The 24,062-nt window shown below is 37.8% G+C and overlaps 1 protein-coding gene across 3 annotated transcripts in view; it reads left to right on the forward strand.

The window, feature by feature from the left end:
• DROSHA (drosha ribonuclease III) overlaps window positions 1–24,062 on the forward strand; it is a 74,811-nt gene that overhangs the window by 27,651 nt on the left and 23,098 nt on the right. For 2 of the 3 annotated variants that reach the window (XM_075493981.1, XM_075493982.1), the window contains 8 exons: window positions 4,183–4,307; window positions 8,185–8,284; window positions 11,268–11,375; window positions 15,968–16,075; window positions 18,511–18,649; window positions 19,331–19,391; window positions 21,334–21,393; window positions 23,344–23,443. In XM_075493981.1, coding sequence (XP_075350096.1) covers window positions 4,183–4,307; window positions 8,185–8,284; window positions 11,268–11,375; window positions 15,968–16,075; window positions 18,511–18,649; window positions 19,331–19,391; window positions 21,334–21,393; window positions 23,344–23,443 — 801 coding nt within the window. The remainder of the gene's footprint in view (window positions 1–4,182; window positions 4,308–8,184; window positions 8,285–11,267; window positions 11,376–15,967; window positions 16,076–18,510; window positions 18,650–19,330; window positions 19,392–21,333; window positions 21,394–23,343; window positions 23,444–24,062) is intronic. The other variant, XM_075493983.1, reaches the window with a different exon arrangement.

The raw sequence follows: 24,062 nt of genomic DNA on the forward strand, positions 1-24,062 counted from the left end.
TTCTGCCTGTGTGGTTTTTTTCCACATTGTTTCTATGTTGCTCTCACTCACACTGAGGAATTTTATGTACATTAATGAATGCATCCATTAATTTTCAGTGCCAAGCTTGAAACCCCTATGGCCTTATTATTTTTGGAACCATTAGTATTTTAAAGCATATGTTCTCTGAACACAGCTCCTTTCAACTCCAGTGTTTATGTGAATTTATCCCATTTTTCTGACTCTCACACTTAAGAAATGTGGGTCACAAGAATAGATGATGTCTACTAAAAGCTGAAGGCTTTCTGTTTGTGTGGTTTGATCAGTATCGCAAAGCGGTATCTCAGTAGTAGAGGCATGTTTTGGACTAGTATTTTAGACTGCCGTGCAGCTTTCTCAGTTGTAATACCTTTCTTTCTCTGATTTCATTTTCCTCTTTTGCTCATAGCTCAACTTCTTAGCTTCTCCAGAAAAAGTGTGACTTGGTATCATGCCTAAGGGGAAGTTTAGTTTGCTAAGTGAAAAACCTGTCCCCAAACTGCAGCCAAGGTGACTTCCTAAATATATTTTTCAAGTTCATGTTTTTAAGTATGGCAGCGTTACGTTTAGTAAACTACTTTATAAGCTAATCATAACTTGGGCAGGATGATTTATTTTTCCCTTGATTTCATTCTGAGTGTTTTGGTTCTGGCTAAAACTTTCTAGACCAAAAGGAAAATAAGATCATCTGTGGGAACATGAAATACAGAATACATATGAACTCTCATTCTGGAAAATTCTACCTGAGCTGGTTAAAACTGAGTGCTAAACCAGATTCTCATAATAGAAATTGCTAGACAGCCTTAACTGTTTAACTTAATGTTGCATGTGGTTTCTGTGATAGCCGGTACATGCTAGTGCACAAGTCGTCAGCATCTGAATGATATATGCTGACATAACTTCATTGGTTTTGCTGAAGAAATGCTGATTTCAGCTAGCTGAAAACTTGCTTTTTTATTTAGCATGAAGGAACGCATTGTGTCACTGAACTGTAAATGTCTGTATGCAGAAGACAGCGCAGTTTTTGAGTGGTAGTGTTAATTTTGAGATTTTGTGTGATTTTTACTGACAAACTTCGCATTCTACAAGACAATGTTTTGAGAGATGCGTGTGGACATCAAAATATGTAAGCATAAAAGAAATCTGCAGCACTTTGAAATGTTGTCATGTTATAATGCCATCTTCAGAACATGTTTTTTCTCTCAAGAATGCAATGACTTTCTTCTTAGTTTGTGGATTTTTTTCTGTTCATTGCAACATATTCTATTGAGTATGAAAGTAAGTGAAAAATAGAGTATGAAAGTATTTTCTATGCGTTTTACAACGTTAGAAGATAAAACAGTTCTGTTATAGAGACAATGTGAAACTGTTTTGTAAAATGACAGCTCTTCAATGCAATTTTATCCACTTGACACAACAAAGTAAAACCACTAAATTTTATTTTGCCTCTTTCCTCCACAACATCACTTCAGAAATAATAATTCCTCTTGTGAGCAGATCTAGGTTTTATATATGTATTTTATTTTTTTAAAAGTGTATATATGCATGACAGAGAAAGGAAAAAAATTTGATAGGCATATAAATCCCATTTGCTTAAACAACCAACAATAGTTCAGCATTATTTAAAACCATTTAATTTATTTGTGATGTTTCAGTAGTTCAGTGAAAATTTATGTTGCAATAAATTTAAAGGTTCACAAATTTTAATCCTCTCTAATACTTCACTCTTTCTAAAATATTGCTGCTTTTCTCACTAGTACAAATATAGATGTATTTTAACATACTTTTGTACTACATCTGCATGCAATCTCATGTCTTCTAATATCAGCAAAGCCTGGAGTGATGAGGTTTGGAGTGGGAAACAAAGATAGTGGGCCTCTGTTCTGGTAGAACTTCTCTGTTTTCGATGAGATTTTAAAAGCAAGGTTATGATTATTATTTGGTCTCTCACAGCACTTTTAAAAGAACACAGGAATAAAAATCTGGAGGAATAACATCTAATTTGCTTGCGTCCTGTCTGCTGGTGCACGATTTATACTGTATGTTTCTGCATGGCGCTGTTTGTTTATTTAACCTAGAAACAGCAGCAGAGAGCAGGCTAGTGCTCACCGTGCTGAAGGAAAAAAGCATAGCCTAGCTACTCCCCTCTCATAACCATCAGTGAAGGAACAATTGTGATTAAGTCTTAAACAAGGGGTTCTTTTGTCCTGGTTGTTTTCAGGCATCTGTGAACAGCTGTGTAACTGAGTGACAAAACTCAAAGGCAGCGGCATGTAAACAAAGGGAGAGAGTTTGGCTTTGAGTGATCCCCGAGGCCACACGTTTCTCAGGGTCCCTGCTAAAGGCGTACTGAAAGCTCTTCTCCCTTTCACACTTTTGAGGATCAGAGTACTTCTATTTAAGTGTCTAAAATATGAAACATTTGAATAGGAAAATATTGTCCGTAATTTTAAAAAATATATTGATTATAATTGGCGTATTGAGTATAATTATTGTTTCATATTCTGTTTTGCCGCCTTGGTTCTCAGAGGAATTGTTGTGTAGGAAGGCCGCTTTTTTGAGAGGGACAGGGATGGGAGAAGTTCCTTCTTTTTAATGTTAAGAGAGGGAGAACCAATGAACAACTTCTGTGAAGATAAAAACTTTTCAAATTGGCTTTGTGCAAACCCCACAAAAACAGATAAACTTAAATTTCAGGACTTTAAGCTCTGGTTTAGAGAACAACATTCTGCCTGCTACAAATTCTCCCCATGTTTTTCATTGGATTTTGTTGTCCTAATCCTTTTTCATTGGAAGTGCTGTGGGGAAAACCTTTTCTCTTCTTTTTTGTTTTCTTTTTTATTTTTTCTTTTAAACCTGGCAGCATGAGCTAACTAACTTAAATTTTCTTATTTTTGTCTTTTTTTGGCTGGGGGGATGTAACTTTATGTTCAGTCATCATGTCCAAAGGGAAGCTGATAAGCATTTTTCCCTTGGAAAATGTTTCTCTATCTGAATGTCAAAGTTTTAAGTAAGTTTTTGTTTTTCTAGAATAGATTGGAAATGTGGCCACCTGATGAGGCTTACCTTTATTTCTAGAATTGGCTTTGCTTATTCATGCAGAAAATGATTCGTTTGAACAGTTCTACCAAGGTGGTTTGAAAGGTGAAAGCTTTGTTCTTGACACAGTTTTTATTGTTTTGTGAAGAGAATGGTGGGAGCTGTTTCTGTAACTCTGAAACTCATCTTTGAGAAATTTACAATGCTAAATTAGAAGTTTTGAGATGCAGGTAACTAGAAGTAATGCCCTTTTTCTGAAACCTTATGCAAGCAGAAAATAGTGGCCTCATCCAGCTGATTGCAATGTGGGGAGTAAGCTGGCACATAACAAAGCAGCTTGCCAGGTAATGGAGAAAATGTTTACTTGGAGACAAACTGTGCACCTTCAACTGAGTTTTTAAATACGTTAGATAAGTGATCGAGAGCTCTGTAAGCAGCATGTCTTCTACAGTGATGTGCAATTACTCATTTTCTGCTTTTTTAGAGGTGAAGCGAAAGTTGCCTCCTTTTACACTGTCCTTTTTAACTATAAAAAGAACTTCTGTTTTGAAGAGTAAAAAGGACAAAAGTCTCCTCATTATACAAGACTCTATTCCTCATTGTACATATCAGCCTAGCAGCCTTTTCTAAGAGTAGCATGACAGATTTTTTTAATGCTGTTTAGTCAGTGTGATTGAATGGATCTAATAATGGCTTCACTTGCTTTGGGAAATCAGGAACAGAACTAAAATTAGAGACGTAACCTGATCTTAGCGAACTACTCAGGCATGTGGGAGCTTGGATGCCAGAATGCTAATCCTCATTTTATTTCCAGTGTGATGTTCGACCAAAGAAAGTTGCTTTAAGTTTTCAGAAGTAATCAAACTGTAAATTTCCTAACTTTCCTAACTTGTAAAATGAAAATAAAAATACTTCCTTTTTTTGCTGGGAGTGCTAAGTCAATTAACTTTGTTTCAATCATTGTCATTGCCAAATATTTATTATAATATTAATGATTAGTTTTATGTGTATTTTCATAAGCTTGGAATATTGATGCTTTATGGTTCCTGGGTAGTGTGGGCTAGAGGCAATAAATTTTCCATGGAGCTGTTGTCAATTAGGTCATGTTTTGTTTTTTTCTCCTAGAAACCCAGCTCAGTTCGTATTGATCAACTGGACCGCGAACAGTTCAATCCTGATGTAATTACTTTCCCCATTATTGTCCACTTTGGGATACGACCTGCTCAACTCAGTTATGCTGGAGATCCTCAGTAAGATGCCTTTCCTTCCATCTTTCGTTCAGAAACTCATTATTGTTGTCATTTGTGGCTTAAATAGGGCTTGTTTATGTGCTTAATTGAGTCTGATATAAAGCTTAGTTCTTATGGCATTGGACACTAGCTCTTGTAAATTAGAGAATATAAGGTATAACTTCTTTTTTCTGGCATAATTCAGGATCTGCTGAAGTAAATGTGCATGTATGTGCAGTATGAAGTTTCTCAACCTGAGAACAGCTCTTCTAGGTCAGACCAAAGGTTCCTTGAGCTCCACGTTATTTCTCTGACAGGCAAGTTGTGGGGTTTTAGAGAGAGAATAGTGTAACAGGAAGGCAGAGGGGGAGAAATACTTACCCAGTCTTCCAAAGGTCTGTAGCATATGGACTTCTGAGCTAGAGGATGTATTTACATAGGTTTGTTTAACACCCCTGAATGGACCTTACTTCCCTAAATTTCTCAAATCACTGTTTTAATCTTTTTATGCTGCTGACGGGGAGAAGATTCTAGGTAATCACTTCCCCAGTACTATTGTACATCATATGAAAAAGGACTGACTTCTGTTTCAGAGCTGCTACTTGATCATTTAATTAGATGCTGTTCAGGTCTTGCATCTAATAATGAACAATATAGCCATTTTATGTTTGCTTTCTTCCTGACATGCTTTCTTCAGTGTTGGTTGACAGCTGGCTGAATATGAGCTGGTAGTGTGGCCAAGAAGGCCAATAGCATCCTGGCTTGTATCAGAAACAGTGTGGCCAGCAAGACTAGGGATGTGATTGACCCCATCTACTTGGCACTGGTGAGGCCGCACCTCAAATACTGTGTTCAGTTTTGGGCCTCTCACTACAAGAAAGACATTGAGGTGCTGGAGTGTGTCCAGAGAAGGGCAATGAAGCTGGTGAAGGGTCTAGAGCACAAGTCTCATGAGGAGCAGCTGAGGGAACTGGGGTTGTTTAGCCTGGAGAAGTGGAGGCTGAGGGGAGACCTTACCGCGCTCTACAACTACCTGAAAGGAGGTTGTAGTGAGGTGGGTGTTGGTCTCTTCTCCCAGGTAACAAGTAATAGGACGAGAGGAAATGGCCTCAAGTTGCACCAGGGGAGGTTTAGATTGGATATTAGGAAAAATTTCTTCAGTGAAGGGGTGGTCAAGCATTGGAACAGGCTGCCCAGGGAAGTGGTGGAGTCACCATCCCTGGAGGTATTTAAAAGACAAGTAGATGGTGGTGTTTAGGGACCATGGTGTAGTGGTGGACTTGGCAGTGCTAGGTTAACAGTTGGACTTGGTGATCTTAAAGGTCTTTTCCAACCTAAACGATTCTATGATGCTGTAACATTTATGTTTCTTGCACCCTGCTGTATCCTACTTAGTTGTGTCTTTCTAAGCCTTGAAGGATCAAGTCTACATACTGTTTCCTAGCTTGGAAGCTGTTGTGTCCATGCTACTTTTGTCTGTACCTTTTATATCCTTGTAGAGATTGGGAGGCAGGTAGTGAAGGGGTGGAGAGGGATTCGGAACTTCAGGCAGAGCAAGAAATATTGTATCACTGTGGATTCATGTAGTGGCATAAAAGTGATTGCTGGATTTTGATCACAATTCTTTTCTTAATTTCTGACAATTTCAGGGAACTCTTCCAATGATTTGGAGATCTGTTTTCGGAATGATGACAGACAGTATAGAGGCCATCTCTTGTGCATGTATGGTTAAGGTTGTATTTTTCCTCATGCATTTTTTCTCCAGTGTCTTTTAAGGACATTGAATTCCACCTGCAGTTTTGAGGCCCAATCACTCATATGTGCATGTATGACAGACATATTCTTCTACAACTCCTTGCTGAGAATTTTAGATTTAATATGGTGGGAAGTGGGAAGAGTGAATGCTAATCCAGATAATAACATATTTTCTTTTGGCTTTGAGCATGACTTTTAATCCTCCTCATCTTTTAGTTTTCTTATCCTTAAAAAGAAAGTAATTAGACCAAAGAATATAAGAACCACCTCTATTTTGATGCTGAATTTCTTAATATTTGTGAAGTTCTAGTACCTTGCATTGAAAACAGTATAAAGATACAAAAATTATTCTTCCCACACTTTTTTATTTTAACTTTCTTTAAAATTTCCATGGCTTTTTTTTTTCCCAGAGCTGCTTACAGAATTTAGGTGTGCTTCTTTTTATCAAAGTAACAAAGCAGTTTTTGTGAAAGACCTCTGTGGTGCCATCATAAATCTCAGGCTTAACTCTGGTGTATGTGTGAAATAGGTAATGCCCAGAAAAGGTTTTCCTCTAGTGTCTCTTTTCTTTATGAGGTTCTAATACAGAATTTTTGTTATTGTAATCTGTTCATTAATTCTCAAAATTAACTGCAGTAATAGAGCTTGTTCCACCCATATTAATACTAGTAGTAAAATGTATATTATAGGTCACAGTTTCAGGTTCTTGTTTTTGGGTTGAAACTTCCTCATGGCATTTGTTGGTTTTCTGGTTGGTTGATATGTTGATTAACTCATTTTTCTTCTTTGGATGGGGATTTGTCAGAAATAGATGTGATATTCTGCAGATTGCAGAAATGCAGAGAACGGAGCATAAGAAAAATCTATGGATTGACCATTTCAGATGTGTTTATGGACTCAAAAAATATCAGCATCTCTAGAGGCAGAAAGTATACATTCAGGAATGCTGCAGAGAAATAGCTATGGAAAAAATGCCAATAAGAAAAGATCTATTTGTGTGCCTGTGAACGTGGGATGCTGGGAAGATTATGAAATAGTAAAAGATCTGCTCCTTCATTTACTGCTTTGCCACTAATGTGGAAACTTCCTGCTAAAACCACTGCTCTAAGTTCGTGCTGAGGAGGATGTTCTTTTATAATGTAAATATAAAAGAAAATAAATTACTTGGGTAAACTTCTTCCCTCTGTCCTCTAATTCCCTGCTTCCTATTAACAGTCTGGTTTTATGGGTTTTCTTGAAGAAACTCTACAGAGGTGATACTATTTTGAAGATAGCATTGTTTCCTAAGGACACAAGGTCCACATCATGATTCACTTGGTCTCTCCTCCCATAGTAACTTTTGAACCTGTTGGTCAATTGCAGCTGAATGTAACGGTGGGATGTTGTCTACAAATGGAGTAAGTTCTTACAGGTTTTGTGAAAATCCATGCTAGATTGCAGAGGGACTCCCACTGAGGAAAAAGTTTTGTTATTGAAGTTCATACGTAATTAGACATCCCCAAAATACGAAAAGGCTAGACAGTTGGAGAAAACCATAAACCTTAACTATATGCTAACTACAGAGAAAACTTGACTTGCTGTTTCCATTCAGCACAAACCCATATGGAATGAAACTTTTATTTCACTGTTCACAGAATGACTTCATGTTGCACATGACTTGTAGAGCTTTTCCTCATGTGCTTCACCAAAATGTTTCGGCCAGTGTAAGGACAGACACTTCTTGGGAAAGGTTACTACTGCTTTTCAGTGAGTGATAGGTAAACCCTGTGCAGAAGAGGGAGTTTTCACCTGCCTGAACTGAGATGTCATGCTGCAGGCAAGTCTTTTCAGCATGCAGAGGTGGCCCTTTGGAGAGGATGGGTGGATATCTGGGAGACCTGGGATCTGCCCTGAGGTTTGCTGTTCATCTCACACTGCACACTAATGCCTCCTCTCTGCTGCTGTGTCCACCCTGCTGGAACAACTGCAGAGACATTCTCTTGGAAAACGCGTTGAGATTTTTTTTCTGGAGCAAAAAGATGCTTGTAGACAATCTGTGTGTATATGGGTGCATTATTAGCAGCTGGTGTGTTTGTAAGGACAAACAGTGAGAAACTTTTGTTGTATCAACCAAAAATATTTGTTTTCTGGTTTTGTCCTTCAGATACCAAAAGCTGTGGAAGAGTTATGTGAAGCTGCGTCACCTGCTGGCTAATAGTCCCAAAGTGAAACAGGCTGATAAACAGAAATTATCACAAAGAGAGGTATGCTGAGCCTTCCTATAACTGATAATTGAGCATGGTAATTCAGGGTGGAATAAAGCCATATGACCGCCCTGTTTATGGAAACAACAGAAATCTTTCACAAAGAATTTCTTTTCAGGCTGTTAACACTGATTTTATTTTTATCTTTGCTTGTTAGTGAAAGTATTTTTTTCCTTTTTTCAGCTGTCAAACTACTGCAAGCTTTTTACCCAAATATAGAAATGATCATTATAGAACGATAACTTCTTTATAGCCATTGCCATTAATGGTTTCAACAATTAGCATAGAGAAGGACTTTTTATTTTTATTTCAGAGTGCACTTTTAACTGGCTTGTAATTTTAAACATTTCTCTTCCGAGATAAAAACTGCCACACTTGTGCATGGTTTTAAACCGTGATTTATTAGGCAGTCGTAGTGACATTCCTTAGATCTTTGAGTTGAAATCATCTGGTGGTTGTTATTTTCAGTAATCTTTAATGACAAATTAGGTATTTGTTGAATTTTTGTCTTTTCTCTCTTTTTTTTCCCTGAAGTGATGAGCAATCAGCATTTCCTAAGTGCAGATGCTCAACCAATTGGGAATTAAAATCAGAAAAATAAAGTCACCTAAATATAGACTAAAGCAGCCTGCTCTCAGGTATCTATTTTTTTAAGATCTTGGACTGAAGCTTTGAATGTGTCTGGTGCATGTCTACCAGGCACTCTTAATTGGACGACTTATGTAAAGAATACATAGAGGATAAATTTACTTCTTCGGTAGCGGATGGAATTTAATTAAGTGGTGTTGTGTTTTTATTTATTGATTAGAAACACTGATTCATAGAATCATTGAATATCCTGAGTTGGAAAGGACCCATAAGGATCATTGAGTCCAATTCCTGAGTCTTCCTCAGTTTGCTAATTGTGTAGCTTTGGTCGCTGTAAATGTTTCATACATTTGACATTGCACCTGATTTTTATTATTACTGCAAAGCATAGTATGCTATTGCATGAGCAAGAGTCTTAGTTAACATTTTGTTTATGCTGATATTAAATAAGCCCTTAGGTTCCTTACTTGTAAATGGGGAAAAAAACAGTGTTGTGACTTAACTGTGCCACAGTTGTAAGGCAAGAAAATTTTGTCCCTACAGGAGATGATTTTGTTTGCTACAGCTTTCTACACTCAGAGCAAGTAGAAGGGAAGACAATTGTTTTATGGGCATCTTTTCATTAGGGTCTAATGGATGACTTATTTGTAAAATTGTAGTGGATTGGATGTAGGGAGATGATTATGTTTTGCTTCAAAAGATAAAATACTCTTTTGGTATTTATCACTTACTGTGTGATGTGCTGATTTTTGTTTCTAGACTGTATTATCTAGGATAATAGGTTTATCAAGTAGTTGTCTGCCATCTAAGAGGCATGTGGGGCTGAAGCGGAAGCTTTATGTGAGGGTAACCTATGAATTTTGCCAATGGATGTGTCAGTAACTTAGAAGGAGCTGTAGGGCTGCACCTGACTAGTACATGGGCTTTTAAAGATTATGAATCATATATTATGAGTAACACTGGAGTGCTCCTGAGCCAGTTAGCCTGAAAGTACAGCTAGGTCTAGCAAACACTGTAGCACCTGTCTCAGAAACCACCCAGTGACACAGCCTTGAAATGCAAATTTTAGACAATACACAAGGGGTGCAGTGCTGTAAGCTTCTCTGTTCCCTCTGCTATCGGTCATTCGCTACTACGAGATTGTATGATGTTATTATTTGTGACAAGGTCATGCCTGTGGGCTTTATTCCTCTAACCTAACTTTGAGCATTTACAGCAGGTGCATAAATTGGGACCTGAAGGCTTACTTTGAAGTCAATGGAGAGAGAAATGCATTTTCTGAAGCCATTTATCCCCCTTCATTGAATATAAAAGGAGCCAGGGCTAACTAGCCTCCTACCCTACGTCTCAGTATTGAGGTGTCTGAGGTTTGATGAATCCACATCTGGATAGATCTGCCTCTTGGAACCACTCTGTGAGTCTCAAGACAGAGCCCACTTCAGCCCAGAGATGCTCACAGGCTTCAGACTGGAAGCTGGGAAGAGATGGGTTTGAGCAAGTGCCCTGTAGTGAAAAGGAGAAGGAGAGGGAGGATGGGTTGCAGCTTTGAAAAGTTTCATGTTCTGAAGAAGGAAGAGAACTGAGGGGGTCTTTACTGTTAGTGCATGCTGTGTGGGGAGCTTGCGTACCCTGGGGGCTTTGTAGTATTGGAACCAGGAGACCCTGATCCAGGGGTGATTTATTTTAGCTGGTTTTCTTTCATTCTATTTTTACAGAAAATATTTTCTTTTAATGATTGTCCCTTTCATAGTTTCTAGAGACAAATAAACTGTTTGCACAACACCAAACAGCCAGTAGCCAAACTAAAACACAGATTTTTTTAAAAAAAAATTTTAATTGAAACAATATTGGTAGATTTCATCATAATAGGCTCCAGGACTATTGAATGCTGACCCCTTTCCCAGACGGGGAGTACTGACAATGTTGAACAAGAACTATTATGAAGTAGCCGAGATCACAAAACAAAGCCTTTCTTTTACTTAGTCTGTTTTACTCCTACTGAATGCTTCAAACCAGGAGTACTCATGGTGACGGACTTGAATGAAGAGGTTGTTTTGCACACAGGGGTAAAGAAGGTCCTTTCATTATAAGGACCTTAACTTGCTTACTTATGTATCATCTTGGATGTCTGAGTTGGACCGGTTTGTTCTGTCATTTGCAGTAAAAAATGTAGTCACGTCTGTTCTCTTCTCAGTCCACCAAAATCCTCTGTCTATGCTGTACTCCAGCACATCCACCACAGTCTGTGGCTGGCAGTTACAAGATTTGGACTAGTCTTAGAAACTGCTCACCAAAAGTGAACCTTAAACCGGTATTGTGAATGCACTCATGTGTGCATTGATACTGCTTTGTTGTATAAAGTTCTTCACTGGAGCTCCGTTCTCTCCCTGTCTAGGAAGCACTGCAGAAAATTCGTCAGAAGAACACAATGAGACGTGAAGTGACTGTCGAGTTGAGTAGCCAGGGATTCTGGAAGACGGGGATACGCTCTGATGTCTGCCAGGTGACTAAACCGCAGAGATGTCTGATGTATTTTCTTTCCGATAGCTGCCATTGACCTCTTGCAAGAGTTTGCTGTGATTCCAGGGTGAAGAACCAAATGGAAATGAATACCTTTGCCTCAGTAAGATCTGTTGGTTTAGGGAACTATTCTAGTGTCCTGTCCACCCCCTCCACATCCAAAAACAGCTATTTTAAAATTTTAAAAATTTCTTGCCATTGGTTGATTAGCACAAGGGAGAGGGGGTAGGAATGGCCAGCTTGAGGCTGGAGGTTAGCCAAATGTTGAGTCTACTTTGGAACTCCAAGGGCTTCTTCATCAGTTCAGTTTGGTTTAGATATTTTTATTTTAATACATTTTTCTGTTTAGTTATTTTTAAAAAACAATTTTACAGTGAAGCATGAAGAAATATCTTTTTATCTGAAAGAAAAGAAAAAAAAAACCCACCACAACAAACTTTTGGATTAAAATAAGTAACCCTCAGTAGGAAGATATCTTTCACATACTGTTTCATATGCATGACATCTCCAAGGTACAGATCTCTGCTGGATCCTATTCTGAAGCAGTTGACAGCCACCAGCTTTGTGATATCATAAAAATAAGTGCAATTTTTATATCATGTTGTATTAGTAAAATTCAAGTAGTTATAACAGCCAAATAAATATACTAGAGGTATACTTGCATCATTTTTTTTAGCTGCTGTTTTGGAGTTCTTATTTAAGAATTAAATGCTTACAATTTAATGTTAAAAATATGAAGTATAAACTTTGGGGGTTGCTAGGAAAAGGTATAGGTAGAAATTCCCTTGTTATCTTAGAAGTCTGGTAAGGCCAAAAGGGAAACTCTAACAGGAGAGAAATGCTAATAGCTAAAATTGCTTTTCTTCTGTCTGAAACATTTCTTCTGATTCTACTATTGCTTCTGAAGTCGAAGAAAGAGAATAGTGAAACAGTATCTTCTCACAGAGCTGAGGAAAATTACAGCCCATTTCTAATTTTTTGCTGTGAACTGTATCTATTTTTACAGGTTAAGTAAACAGTGTAAATTTCTAATTTAGGAGCTTTGAAACAGTTCTGTGTTATTCATAATATCTTCTGTGATTCATCTCTTAATGTCTTCTTGGATATTCCTGTTTCGTTTTGTTGTTGAAGGACAGCAGAACACCAAAGAACGATAAAAGTAAGGCTATTTCACATTTTTGTGCCCATCTGCAGCCATAACATCTAAATCAGCCAGTTCTGGTAGGAAGGTTCTTTGATTTGATTTCTTTGAGAGGCCAAGAGTAGGCAAACTGTAGGTCTGTAAAATGAAAGATTGCTGCTGTTGCTACATGCTTTTTCCCAGATTAAAGAAGACTAAAACTAAATACACATAAATCAAGTCTTTGGCCAGAGCTAAAGTGCAGTGATTTAAAATTAATGCTTTTAAAAGCATTGCCATTTAGAAGATTGAAACTCTTTTAAGTCACTCTGATAGCTTATAGTTGCTCTAAGTTCCACGTAGCAGTAATGACGCTGGTCTTTGCAGTCTCAGAAATGAACCGCTTGGAGGGGGAGGAAAAAGGGTGAGTGAAATGTTCCAGAAATGTAAAATGGCTGTTTTCTGCCCCGCTCACTTGAAGTTATCCAGTAGATGAAGTGCCCTACTTGACCACTAAGCTGGGCAGCATTTACTACACGGTCTGGCAGCGTGGGGCCATACTGAGAAGATACTACACTACCCCCACCCACCCCTTCTCTCCCCCACCCCTCCATCATTGCCTGTGTTGTTTCTGGTGTGCCCTGAACAGCTGTGTTAAGGGTTCAGGGTGAGGAGAGAAATGATGCATTTCAAAATATTTCTGCTCACCTGGTTCTTCTTAGTAGCTTCAGGTCAGGAGCCTCTGCCAGCCTGGGGTATGGTGGCACTAGCTGAGGGCACCTAAGAGAGTCCCTGCCTTGCCATGCCAGCTGCAGCAAGAAAAGAACATGCAGCATAATTAAAATCATATATATTTAAAAACAAAAAAAGGAGTTACTTGTATGTTTATAACCAAGGTTATGGGATACCAAGTACCCAGGTTATAGGATAACTCCTCTGGCCATATGGTTTCAGGAGACTTTTTCTTTTTTTAATCACTAGCCATGTTTTAGCCTAATACAATTTTTAAAGTATATATTTTATTTTCTTATAAAGAGATAAATACATAAAACATCAGAAACATCAAATAGCTATAATCCAACATGATGCACATTAATGGAATCATTCAAGTATTTAGTGCCATGAAAGCAGCACTTTGTCAGTATAACTGCAAGAGTTTAATTAAAGGCCTTCTGTGTGCTCCCAAGGAGATGTCAATTCTTCGTTCACTGTACCACAGCTGATAAAAATCTAAAACTTTATATTTCAGTCTTGAAACTTATGGCCACGTGTATTGGTATAAAGAATATTAAACCTTGCTTGAGGGACTCTTTCTGCCTAGTGCAGTGGAACATACAGGCAGGGAAGCAGAGTTGTCCCATGAAACAAGTTTTGGGTTTTTTTGTTTGTTTTGTTTTGGTGGTTTGGGGGTTTTTTTTGTAATTAATTCCTTCTATGAAGGAAAACACACCTGTACGGTTTATATGGGTGTTCCCCTAGCTTGTAAATTACACTAAGAAAACTCTAAATAAGTGACATGGTAACAAAATAAAATTTCAGTTACACTTAGTCAGTTTGCTTGGAGTGGTTTGGCATTTTTCTGCCATTCAGGGATCCAAAGAGTCTTTTTCTTGCTGTTAACTAGTTACTTCCATCTGGCGGAAGAGACCTGGGGGTGCTGGTTGACAGCCAGCTGAATGTGAGCCAGCAGTGTGCCCAGGTGGCCAAGAAGGCCAATAGCATCCTGGCTTGTATCGGAAATAGCGTGGCCAGCAGGACTAGGGAAGGGCAACACAGCAAAGCTGATTAAGGGTCTAGAGCAGAAGTCTTATGAGGAGCGGCTGAGGGAACTGGGACTGTTTAGCCTGGAGAAAAGGAGGCTGAGGGGAGACCTCATCGCTCTCTACAACTACCTGAAAGGAGGTTGTAGCGAAGTGGGTGTTGGTCTCTTCTCCCAAGTAACTAGTGATAGGACAAGAGGAAATGGCCTCAAGTTGCGCCAGGGGAGGTTTAGATTGGGTATTAGGAAAAATTTCTTCACTGAAAGGGTGGTCAAGCGTTGGAACAGGCTCCCCAGGGAAGTGGTTAAGTCACCATCCCTGGAGGTATTTAAAAGACGTTTGGATGAGGTGCTTAGGGACATGGTTAAGTTGTGGACTAGGTTAACAGTTGGACTTGGTGATCTTAAAGGTCTTTTCGAACCTAACTGATTCTATGATTACCTTCCAGCTACGTGTTCAGTTCTCAAGAATTTTGCAGTCTTTTACTTAAACAAAAAGTATTACCATTGGTTATTCTTAACTTCTCAGTCTTGTGACTTTCACTAGTTTGTATTTTCTGCTGTTCTTTCTTTAATGGCATGCAGAAATCCATAACATCATTTATTCCGTAAATTATCCATCATCTGCTTTGTATGCTTGATTTTCTTGCATCTCTCCACACTGTACACTCATCTTCTGAAATTAATGGTGATAGCCCTCAGATTCCCTTAAAACACGTCATTCTTTTGACTATATTCATGTCATGTCACTAATAGGAACGATTAGAAGAACTGAAATTTGGTATCAGTGTCACAAAAATGGACACATGCACAAAATTCCTTAAATACTGACATTTCTCCTGCAGCTCTTACTTTTCACTCTTATGCAAATTTTTGATGTTGATATCATACTTGCTGTACTGATAAACTGTACTACTTGCTTATTGCAACCCAGATCCATCCAATGTCAGTATTAGTGTAGAATTCCTGCTTTGCAACACTGGAAGAGGGAGACTTTTGTTGTCGCAACATAGTTAGTTAAATTTTTATTGAAATATTCCCCAACAGAAAAACATTATCTGTTTCCTAGATGATCAAACAGCAACCTTTCTGATATTTTTTAGTACATTAAGGCAGGAAATACCAGACTACAGCATTTCAAAAAGCCCTTAATTCTTCCTCAGAAGGAAATGAAGCAAGGCTCTAATAACTGTGCTTGAAAATCAAGTAGCCACTGTTGTTTGGTGAAAGCTGGTTAAAGTGCTATAAAGTGCTTCTTCCCTAATGTTATGAAGCAGAGGGGAAATGGCCTTTCTTCATCTTTGGTACTAACCTAAAACTGCAGGGTGTTAAATGAGAAGGTACAAACATATAGCATTGTATTCAGTCAGAGCTTATTGAAATTTGATGTTACTGGTGACCAGACATTTTTTTACCTCCTTCAAAATACTTAAGTAGAAGACTGGCTTTATGTATTTATTTATTTAGTCTGGGTGGGGCTGTGTCCCCACTGTGATTATGCAGATGGACAAATCCTATTTAATTAAGTGCTCTGATGGTGAAGGTTGGGAAACCATGATTTTTTTTTTCTCATTTAAACCAAAACAGTAAAACTCAGTGTTGTGACAAATGGAAAGTGTTTGTATTTATAGCTTAGTCAGCTGAGTACTCTGTACTCTGAATTTGAATGCTTTTTCTTATTGCAATTGTTTTTTAGCATGCAATGATGCTTCCAGTCCTCACCCACCATGTCCGCTACCATCAGTGTCTGATGCATTTGGACAAATTGATAGGCTACACTTTTCGAGATAGGTGCTTGCTGCAGGTAAGATATGAAAACAATAAACTACTTGCTGGTTTGTGTTCCTAATATTATTGAGTTTATCCATAATCCTGCCTGCTGTACAAACTTGAGAAATGCACTGCATTGCCCCAGCTTGGACTTACTTGATTACTTGCACTGCAGATCTTTCAAAAGTTTCAGTTATGCCAAGAGACTTCTAGAGACATCCCTTGTGCGTGTAAGCATACACCTACCTTTGCTCCACTGGCAGGTCCGGAATGGCTTGTAATGTGTAGAAAGACAAAAACACGCTTACTGAAAAGACTGTCAGGTACATTACTCATTATTTCCGTCTAAGTTCTTTTTCCAGATATTTGTGAAGAATACAGTGTTACTCTGCAGATGAGCATACATGCCTTGCTTCTGCCTTTTATAGTCTGTTGTTCCAGAAAAGGATAACTTAAGTGTTGCTTTTTTATTTTGCATTTATAGCTAGTGAAAAGGAATTCACAAACTTCTGTTCAGCTCTTGATTTCTACGAGTACATGATGAAATTTTTGCATTTACAAACAAGGGCAGGAACTGGAGAGGAGAATTTCTTACTTGTTTTAAATGCATCCATGTCGCATGACCAGTCATTTATGTAAGTGCATATTTGGAATTGATCTGCTTCAGAAGGCTGACTCTTGACATGGTGGCCCTTTCCCCTTATGTTTTTTCTAAAGTTACTGAAGGGAAATGGAGACTTCTGTTCAGGATTTCCCCCTGCAGTAAGCATCCTCTCTCTCCACTGTCTGGGGCTGAGAAAGGTGAATTTTCTCTAAGTTCAAAACATGCAGTTTCTGTATGTGTATGGAGCCTTTACTCCCAAACCACTTTAAGCAGAGGCTTATGGAGAAATCTTTTCTCATAGCTTCTCTGTTTTCTAGAATTTGATTTCCAGGGCTTGTCCCACTGCAAATTACATTAAAAATTGAACATCTTGTAGGATTTGGTTGCTCATAGGCTGCCTTAGTTTTAATATGAAAGATAAAAATGCGATGATGGAAATCTTCAAAATGTTGAGACCAAACACACAAACCAAAAAGCAAATAGCAATCGAAAAGGGGAGAATAAAATCAAGTGTGTCAGCATTAGTCAAATTAATGTTTAGTTATAACAAAAGTACTTTTTAATGCTTGATCCCTATGCAAATTTATTTAAAAACTGCAAACTTGTTTCAGAAGAGAAAGAGCTTTTTAAAAATGTATATAGCACCAGTCACCTACTTAAGCATAGGCAATATTAGATGTATAATTTTAGATTGATTTTTACCTGTTTCATCATGATGGTATTGTTTTTAAAGTACAGACTGGGCAAGAAAGATTACGCTAATTTAACTATTCAGAGAAGTTGTAATGTGTCATCCAGTTCAGATGGAGCAGAAGTTGTGAATGTGCAGTTATGATAAACATTAATATTAGTGAGGAATTAAAAAGGACTTGGAGAAAGTTCTTATTGTTGATTAAATGTAATTTTACTCTCTAATTAAAATAAACTTTTCTAAGTCTTGTCTTTGGAAAACCACAGACAATGTTTGAACGAACTACTGGAATGTCTTTGCTCACAGCCTGCAGCACCAGTCCTGCGAGTGTTTCAGAAGTAACTTTCTGCAGCTTGAATTTGCCAATATATCTCTTGTTTTATATACAAGGCGTGTGCACACATACATTTATACGTGCATACTATTTTTAGGTGTGTATGTGTAGAGAAAGAGAAAATGCGTAAGTTTGCGGGATGGAGTCATAAAAGCTAGCTGTAGGTCTATTTAATGCGGCCATTTTTGTAGTGGTGGTGTCAGCAGCGGAGTAAGCTTTTGATAATGCTAGATGGTACAAATGTAAAACAGAAGACCAGTCCTGCCACTGCTGTTCACTTCCAACTGAAGAGTGGCCCTGTATAGTCATGAGAGAAGGAGTTCTTCTGTGAATAACCATGCCAGAGATAATATACTTGTTTGTTGTTTGATTTTTTTGAAGTAGGAAAGTTTTATAGATAGTTAAATAACCTAAATCAAATATGTGAACAGTTGAGAAGCTCTTTTAGTTGTTCATATTTTTAATATGAATATTTATGCTGCAATGTTAATGTGAATATATGTTTAAATAAGCAAATGTATTGAAATCAGGTCAGCAAAGCTGGTAAGCAAAACTCTTAGGGCAAATTGACAGTTCATGCTTTTTCTCTTCTAAACTAATTTTTCTTTAAAGAAAAAAAAACTGTTGAAAGTTAATTAGTTAAACTGATGATTGGGCATAAACGTTGCTTCTTTCTGACATCTGAAATAAGAACCAAGCTACTAATTGACGACATCACTTTGTAGCCTTTCTTCACACTAAAAAATAACAATTATTAGCTACCAGTCGAAGATTTTTTTTTTTCTTACATTTGCAAAAATACCTCTAAGACTTTTTTTTCCTGTACGTGCTACATTATAGCTTGCCATGACTCATCCAAGCCATCACTTAAACTTTGGAATGAATCCGGATCATGCTAGAAATTCCTTATCCAACTGTGGGATTCGACAGCCAAAGTATGGAGATAGAAAAGTTCACCATATGCACATGAGAAAAAAAGGTATGCTGTTACATCACTGCTGTTTTTCTGTCACTTCACACTTAATCAGTAAGAAAACCTTTTGTCAATTATTATTTCATTGGCCATTGTTCTTCCGAGAGATCCCTTCAGTGGAGGATTTCAATGGTTATACACAGACACCAGTGAGATCTTTTAAAAAGACTGGATTTTGCAAATTAGTCAACAAGTAAAGAGCTGAGAAAAAGCATGGATAAGAAATGGGAGGATGTATTTTCTTCATTTTTGGCACGTATTGTTTTCTTAATTTGCTGCTCAACATGGTGAGCAAACTGTAGGATATTTTGTAAAAAGGTCTTATTAATGTGAAAATACGTGGTCCGTCTGCTGCAGAATATTCCTTACCCCTTAAAAGTATATTCAGCTGTAATGAAGTAAATTGTTTATTGTTTATGTAATGTTTGGAAAGTCTTTTTCATGCGAAGGTGGTATTTTTATCTGGCTCTCTGAATGCAAAAATACTATTGTATTTTTGCATGGGACTGCAGTCAGTTAGGGAGAGAGCATCTGTAAGGATTATACTTGCTGTAAGTAAACCCTGTAAATAACAGGATGATCTCGTGTACAGCAATTACAAAGTAACATTTTGCGTAATTATTTTCTAAGCTTATTCAAATTGAATTAGTGGTTGTATATTTAATAGTGCATTGTTTACATTTCTAGGGATAAACACCCTGATAAATATTATGTCCCGTTTGGGACAGGATGATCCAGCTCCTTCCAGGTAATGAAAATAATTGTTTGCAAGTAGGGAAGCTGTTGCAGAGGGAGATGTTTAATAGAAACAACCAACTTACTGTCAGCAACAGCTTTGGCAAATAGTTGAATTGAAAAGTAATTTTGAATTGACTTTTATATTATTAAGATGTGCTGAACCTCCATTAGCAGTGACATAGTAAATGTTTGGTCATGCTTGCAGAAAACTCCTGAGGATGGTTTTAACAGATAATTCTATCATTTTTGTTTGTCCTTGAAATGAGGAGGACTAAAAGGCTACCTTTTTGCTTTCTGCAGACTAAAACATAAGATTTGTTGTTACTGTTATCATTGCTATAAATTGGATTCTCCATCACGTTGCCTCACAGTAGTACCTTCCTGGTATGGCACCTTGTTAACATGAGTATGATACTGAACATGGGTTTTGCTGATTTACTGGTCCAATTTAAAGACATATGCAAAAACCATTAATGTTGTAATGTAATAATCCTTAAATTACCAGTAAGAATTCTGTGCAAAGAAATAATGTTTAAGATGTGGTTTATAGACACAGGCACCGTATTTAGCCAAAGTGAATAAACAAAGCTCATAGGGCTAATGCGAGAAACAGTTGCATGTGAAATCTAAATGCATGAACTAGAAGGCAGAGTGTATTTTAGTTAGCTTAGTGCTATAACTGGGCCTTTTAAGAGTCATCATTTTGGAGGAAGCTCAGAAATGGGAGAAGTTGAATTCTGAATAAATTACTGTTGCAGTGTTCCCCAAATGCTGTTTCAGCTAGACCATGCCCTTTTCTTTGAGAGTCAGCCTCAAGCTTATTTCAGCCCTCTTGAGATAATGGGAGATAAGGCTAAATTGCATTAATTCTCACAAAATAACACACAAATATAAAATCCTACTTCTGAGAGATCTGTGTTTTCCGCTATGTTGCTACACAGAGGAGTTGTAGTTTTGCTCACACTTTATTGTTTTACACAGCAGAGATACTTGAATTCTTTCAGCCCATAGCAAAGGCCTGCTATTTCAGAAATTAGACTAACTATATAATTGTTGGGAGAGTGCAAATTACAATAAAAGCTGTCAAACACTTGAGAAGGATCTTCTGGATTAAAAAAAAAAAATCCTGTGGCAATGGCCTTGATTCTATTGCAATCGTGTGAAGCCAAAATGGTGCTATTTATATGCTTTGATGTGTAGAGCAGAAATTTGTGTCTATTCGAAGACTAACTCCTGTTCTTTGTCAGCTGCTGTGTCCTGTTGGTCCTTTGTTATATAAGCAGGCAGAGAGCTTGGAGGAAACGAAACGTTATGCAAAACAAAGGAAAATCAGGAGCAGTGGTAGAAGAAAAGGAAAACACAGGAAATACAAGATTCTACTAGTTTAATGGCATCTTTGAATGCATCTTCTTGTACAGCCATTTTTTCTTTGAGCTCAAAGGGAGTTACAGAGAACAGGGCGTTTAAAGGTGTTATGAAAAATGAAAGTACTTACTCCTTTGTAGCTCTGCCATACCAACGAATCTGTTGCAGACTCATCACACCCTGCAGGTGTTGATGTTAATTACGGACACTTCCCTAGTTGCATACACAAGACTGGAGACAGGCTGTTTGTTTCAGTCACCTGGTGCCCTCTGATGGACAAAGAAACCCAACCTCAGTGCTGGTCAACGGTACTGTTTCCTTTCTCCATTTGTTAAGCTTTGACAATAGCTCAGAATGGAACATATGAAAATTCCAAAGGTGGTGGTGTCAGTCCTGAGTTTCAAAATTCATGTGGTTGTTACTCTGTTTTGGAAAGGATTGTAACCCAGAGAGGGTGGGGGAAGCTGCAAGAATGTCTGTCGTGGCTGATTAGCAATCAACTCTGATTTGTTCTATTTTAATTGTATTGTGTAAATAACCAGCATGTGTTACTTAGCTGATAGTAAACCTTAAAATGCCTTTTTCAGGATTAACCACAACGAGCGTTTAGAATTTCTGGGAGATGCTGTGGTGGAGTTCTTAACGAGGTAAGTGGGGAATTCTTCAACAGTCCTCACCTTTGTATGTTATTGTCATACAGTTGGGCTTATTAAGCTTTGCAGTGTCTACTTTATGACTGTGTCTGTTTGCAGTCCTGCCTGATACTTAGAGCTTCACATCTGCATACAGTTCTCTTGAAAATTCCTTCACTGCTGATGATATGACAAGGAAGATTACAAAATGAAAAGCTAGAGTTTCCGTTTCATGGAGTGCAATTTTAAGTTGATTGGGGTTAGAGATTATTCAGCTACAGACAAGTCGAACTTTTTACCCTTTTTTTAAAGGAAAGATTTTTCTTAGCGTGCCATTTTGTTTCCATGGGTTCTTTTTCTCTAGTTGCAAGTGAAAAGCATTTATTGGTAATATTGAATGCATTGCAGTTCTTGTATTTCTAGTTACTAGGGCTGTAGCTTGCATAATGCCTGTATGTAAATAAAATAGTTGAGCACAAATGTAATTTATTTAGAAGTAATGACAAAAAAACATGGTTCATAAAAAAAATTGTTCCAGTTTTGGTCTGTTTGAGTATTCTGAAATCAGTGAACAGTACAGGAATATTATCAGTTACCTTCATTGGCCCCTCTTACCTGAGTACTAGAGGCAGGCAGTTTGCACAAAATAAAGATGATAATCCATTTTCAGCTGCTTCGTTCTACTGTTTTAAATAGGGGAGTAGTCTTGTTTACTGTAAAGCTTCTCTTTAACTGCCCTTATATCTCCATTCTCTACTAACCTCTACTAGCCATTAGCTACTCGGTATTAAAAGCTATTAGTCTATAAAGGTCTGTACTGCCCTTAAAACCCATGGCCTTTTCTCTCATACAACAGTACAGGCTGATAAGATGGAAGACTTGCTGATTAAAATGTCTTGCATTTTTCATTGTCATTGTTCATCAACCATCAGTTGACTTTCTGAGCTAACTTTTGTCTCAATTCAGAAAAAACCTGAGCTACATTTCTATTCACTAGAGCATGTAAGCACCTATTTAAGTCTGAATTTTTTTTTCTAATTCTCTTTACTTCAGGTCTCTGCTTTTGTGAATTATGATGCTTGATAAGATTGCCTCTAAGTTTAATAGTAATTATTGTCCTTAAATAATCTTGCATCCATCTGCACTTTTCTCCCTGTGTGCTGGGTTGATAAAATATTTTAATAATTAGTACCATCCACTGCCTTACTTGTAGGCTATTGAAAACCCTCTGTGTTAACTTCTTTCCGACATGGGTTAGATAGTCGTATATGAAGATATTCAGAATGATTTATCTGTTCCTCAGATCTTGGTTGGATCACTGAATTACTTTTTTTGTTTTATGAAGTATCTTACTTGCACGATGACAAATATCATTAAAAGCAGATGAAAGCCTGTGATTTTTTTACTCTTACCCCCCCCGTGTTATTAATGACTTCACACATTTGATAAATACAGACCGTTGAGTTCTGTTCTTTGGCTCTATTAGCATCTGTTAAAGTACTGTAAGAAACTTGTAAAACAAATATCCTGAGTGGTGGTTCAGCCTGAATCACTAATATCACCTTAAAGCACTGTGTACCTGCGGCACGGAGTTTCTCAAGGCTGACGGTTCCCTTGTGCTTTATTCCTCGGCATCCTCTAGGTGTCAACCTTGCTGAACCCACTGTTGCTGATAGATAGAAACCTGCAGATGAGGGAATTCGTTGCAGGGGATTTAGAGATTATGTGCTGCCCAGTAGAGGAACAGCGTTCTTCCTCCCCTGCTGCCAATACTATCCAGTCAAATATTACTGAGCATTGTTTTAATGTCTGTTTCTTTACCTTACTTCAAGCTGAGTTGCCACCTTGGGAAGGGACCTGTATTACCAGCTAGGATCTGAGGGAAAGGCACTGTTCCCTAGAGGCGCATGTGGTTCACCTTTAACCAAATGCTGACGGCATCTGATTCGTTGTTTGTTTTGCCAGTGTCCACTTGTACTACCTGTTTCCCACTCTGGAGGAAGGAGGATTAGCTACATACCGCACTGCCATCGTACAGAACCAACACCTGGCCATGTTGGCTAAGGTACAGTTTTATACGTCTCTGTATTTGACACCCATAGGTAGGATACTATTAGTGCATGGATTGCTTCTTGAGGGATCTGCCTGCTTTGAACATCCGTGTCTTTACCGTGTTTTGTGTACAAGATTTGGGATACAGGAACTCTTTTCAGTTTGAAAGTAGATTTTAAAGATGAAGTCAGACTTAGCGTTTTCTCCAAAGTATGTTTTTAGGAGGAGTAATTTTTGCAGGTAGAAGGATAAGTTTTTAGGATGCTTATGTTGAAAGTGTGTCTATATTTACCTTTAAATTGCACAGGTAATGAAACTGATAGTAGAAATTTAGTGAAGAAAAAGAAACAAAACTGGTTGTTTATAAAAGGCCTTCCTGATAGAATATGTAGGGAGAATATGGCAGCAGGTGGTAGAGAAAGTGGTGAAAAAACCATTTTGTCTGCTCCCTAACCTATGCAGTCATTTTCAGATTTGCTGTGAACTGTGGAAGAGAAATATGTTAGAAAGGCTTTTGGTGAAAAGTTGTATTACCTCATGGGGAAAAATTGAGATGCCTCTGAATTTTATTTCACTTAATTCTGTGAATGACAGAGCTTTTTACATTTCTACCATGATACTGGGAGGCGGGG

The sequence above is a fragment of the Mycteria americana genome, chromosome 2, assembly GCF_035582795.1.
Source record: "Mycteria americana isolate JAX WOST 10 ecotype Jacksonville Zoo and Gardens chromosome 2, USCA_MyAme_1.0, whole genome shotgun sequence".
Classification (NCBI taxonomy): domain Eukaryota; kingdom Metazoa; phylum Chordata; class Aves; order Ciconiiformes; family Ciconiidae; genus Mycteria; species Mycteria americana.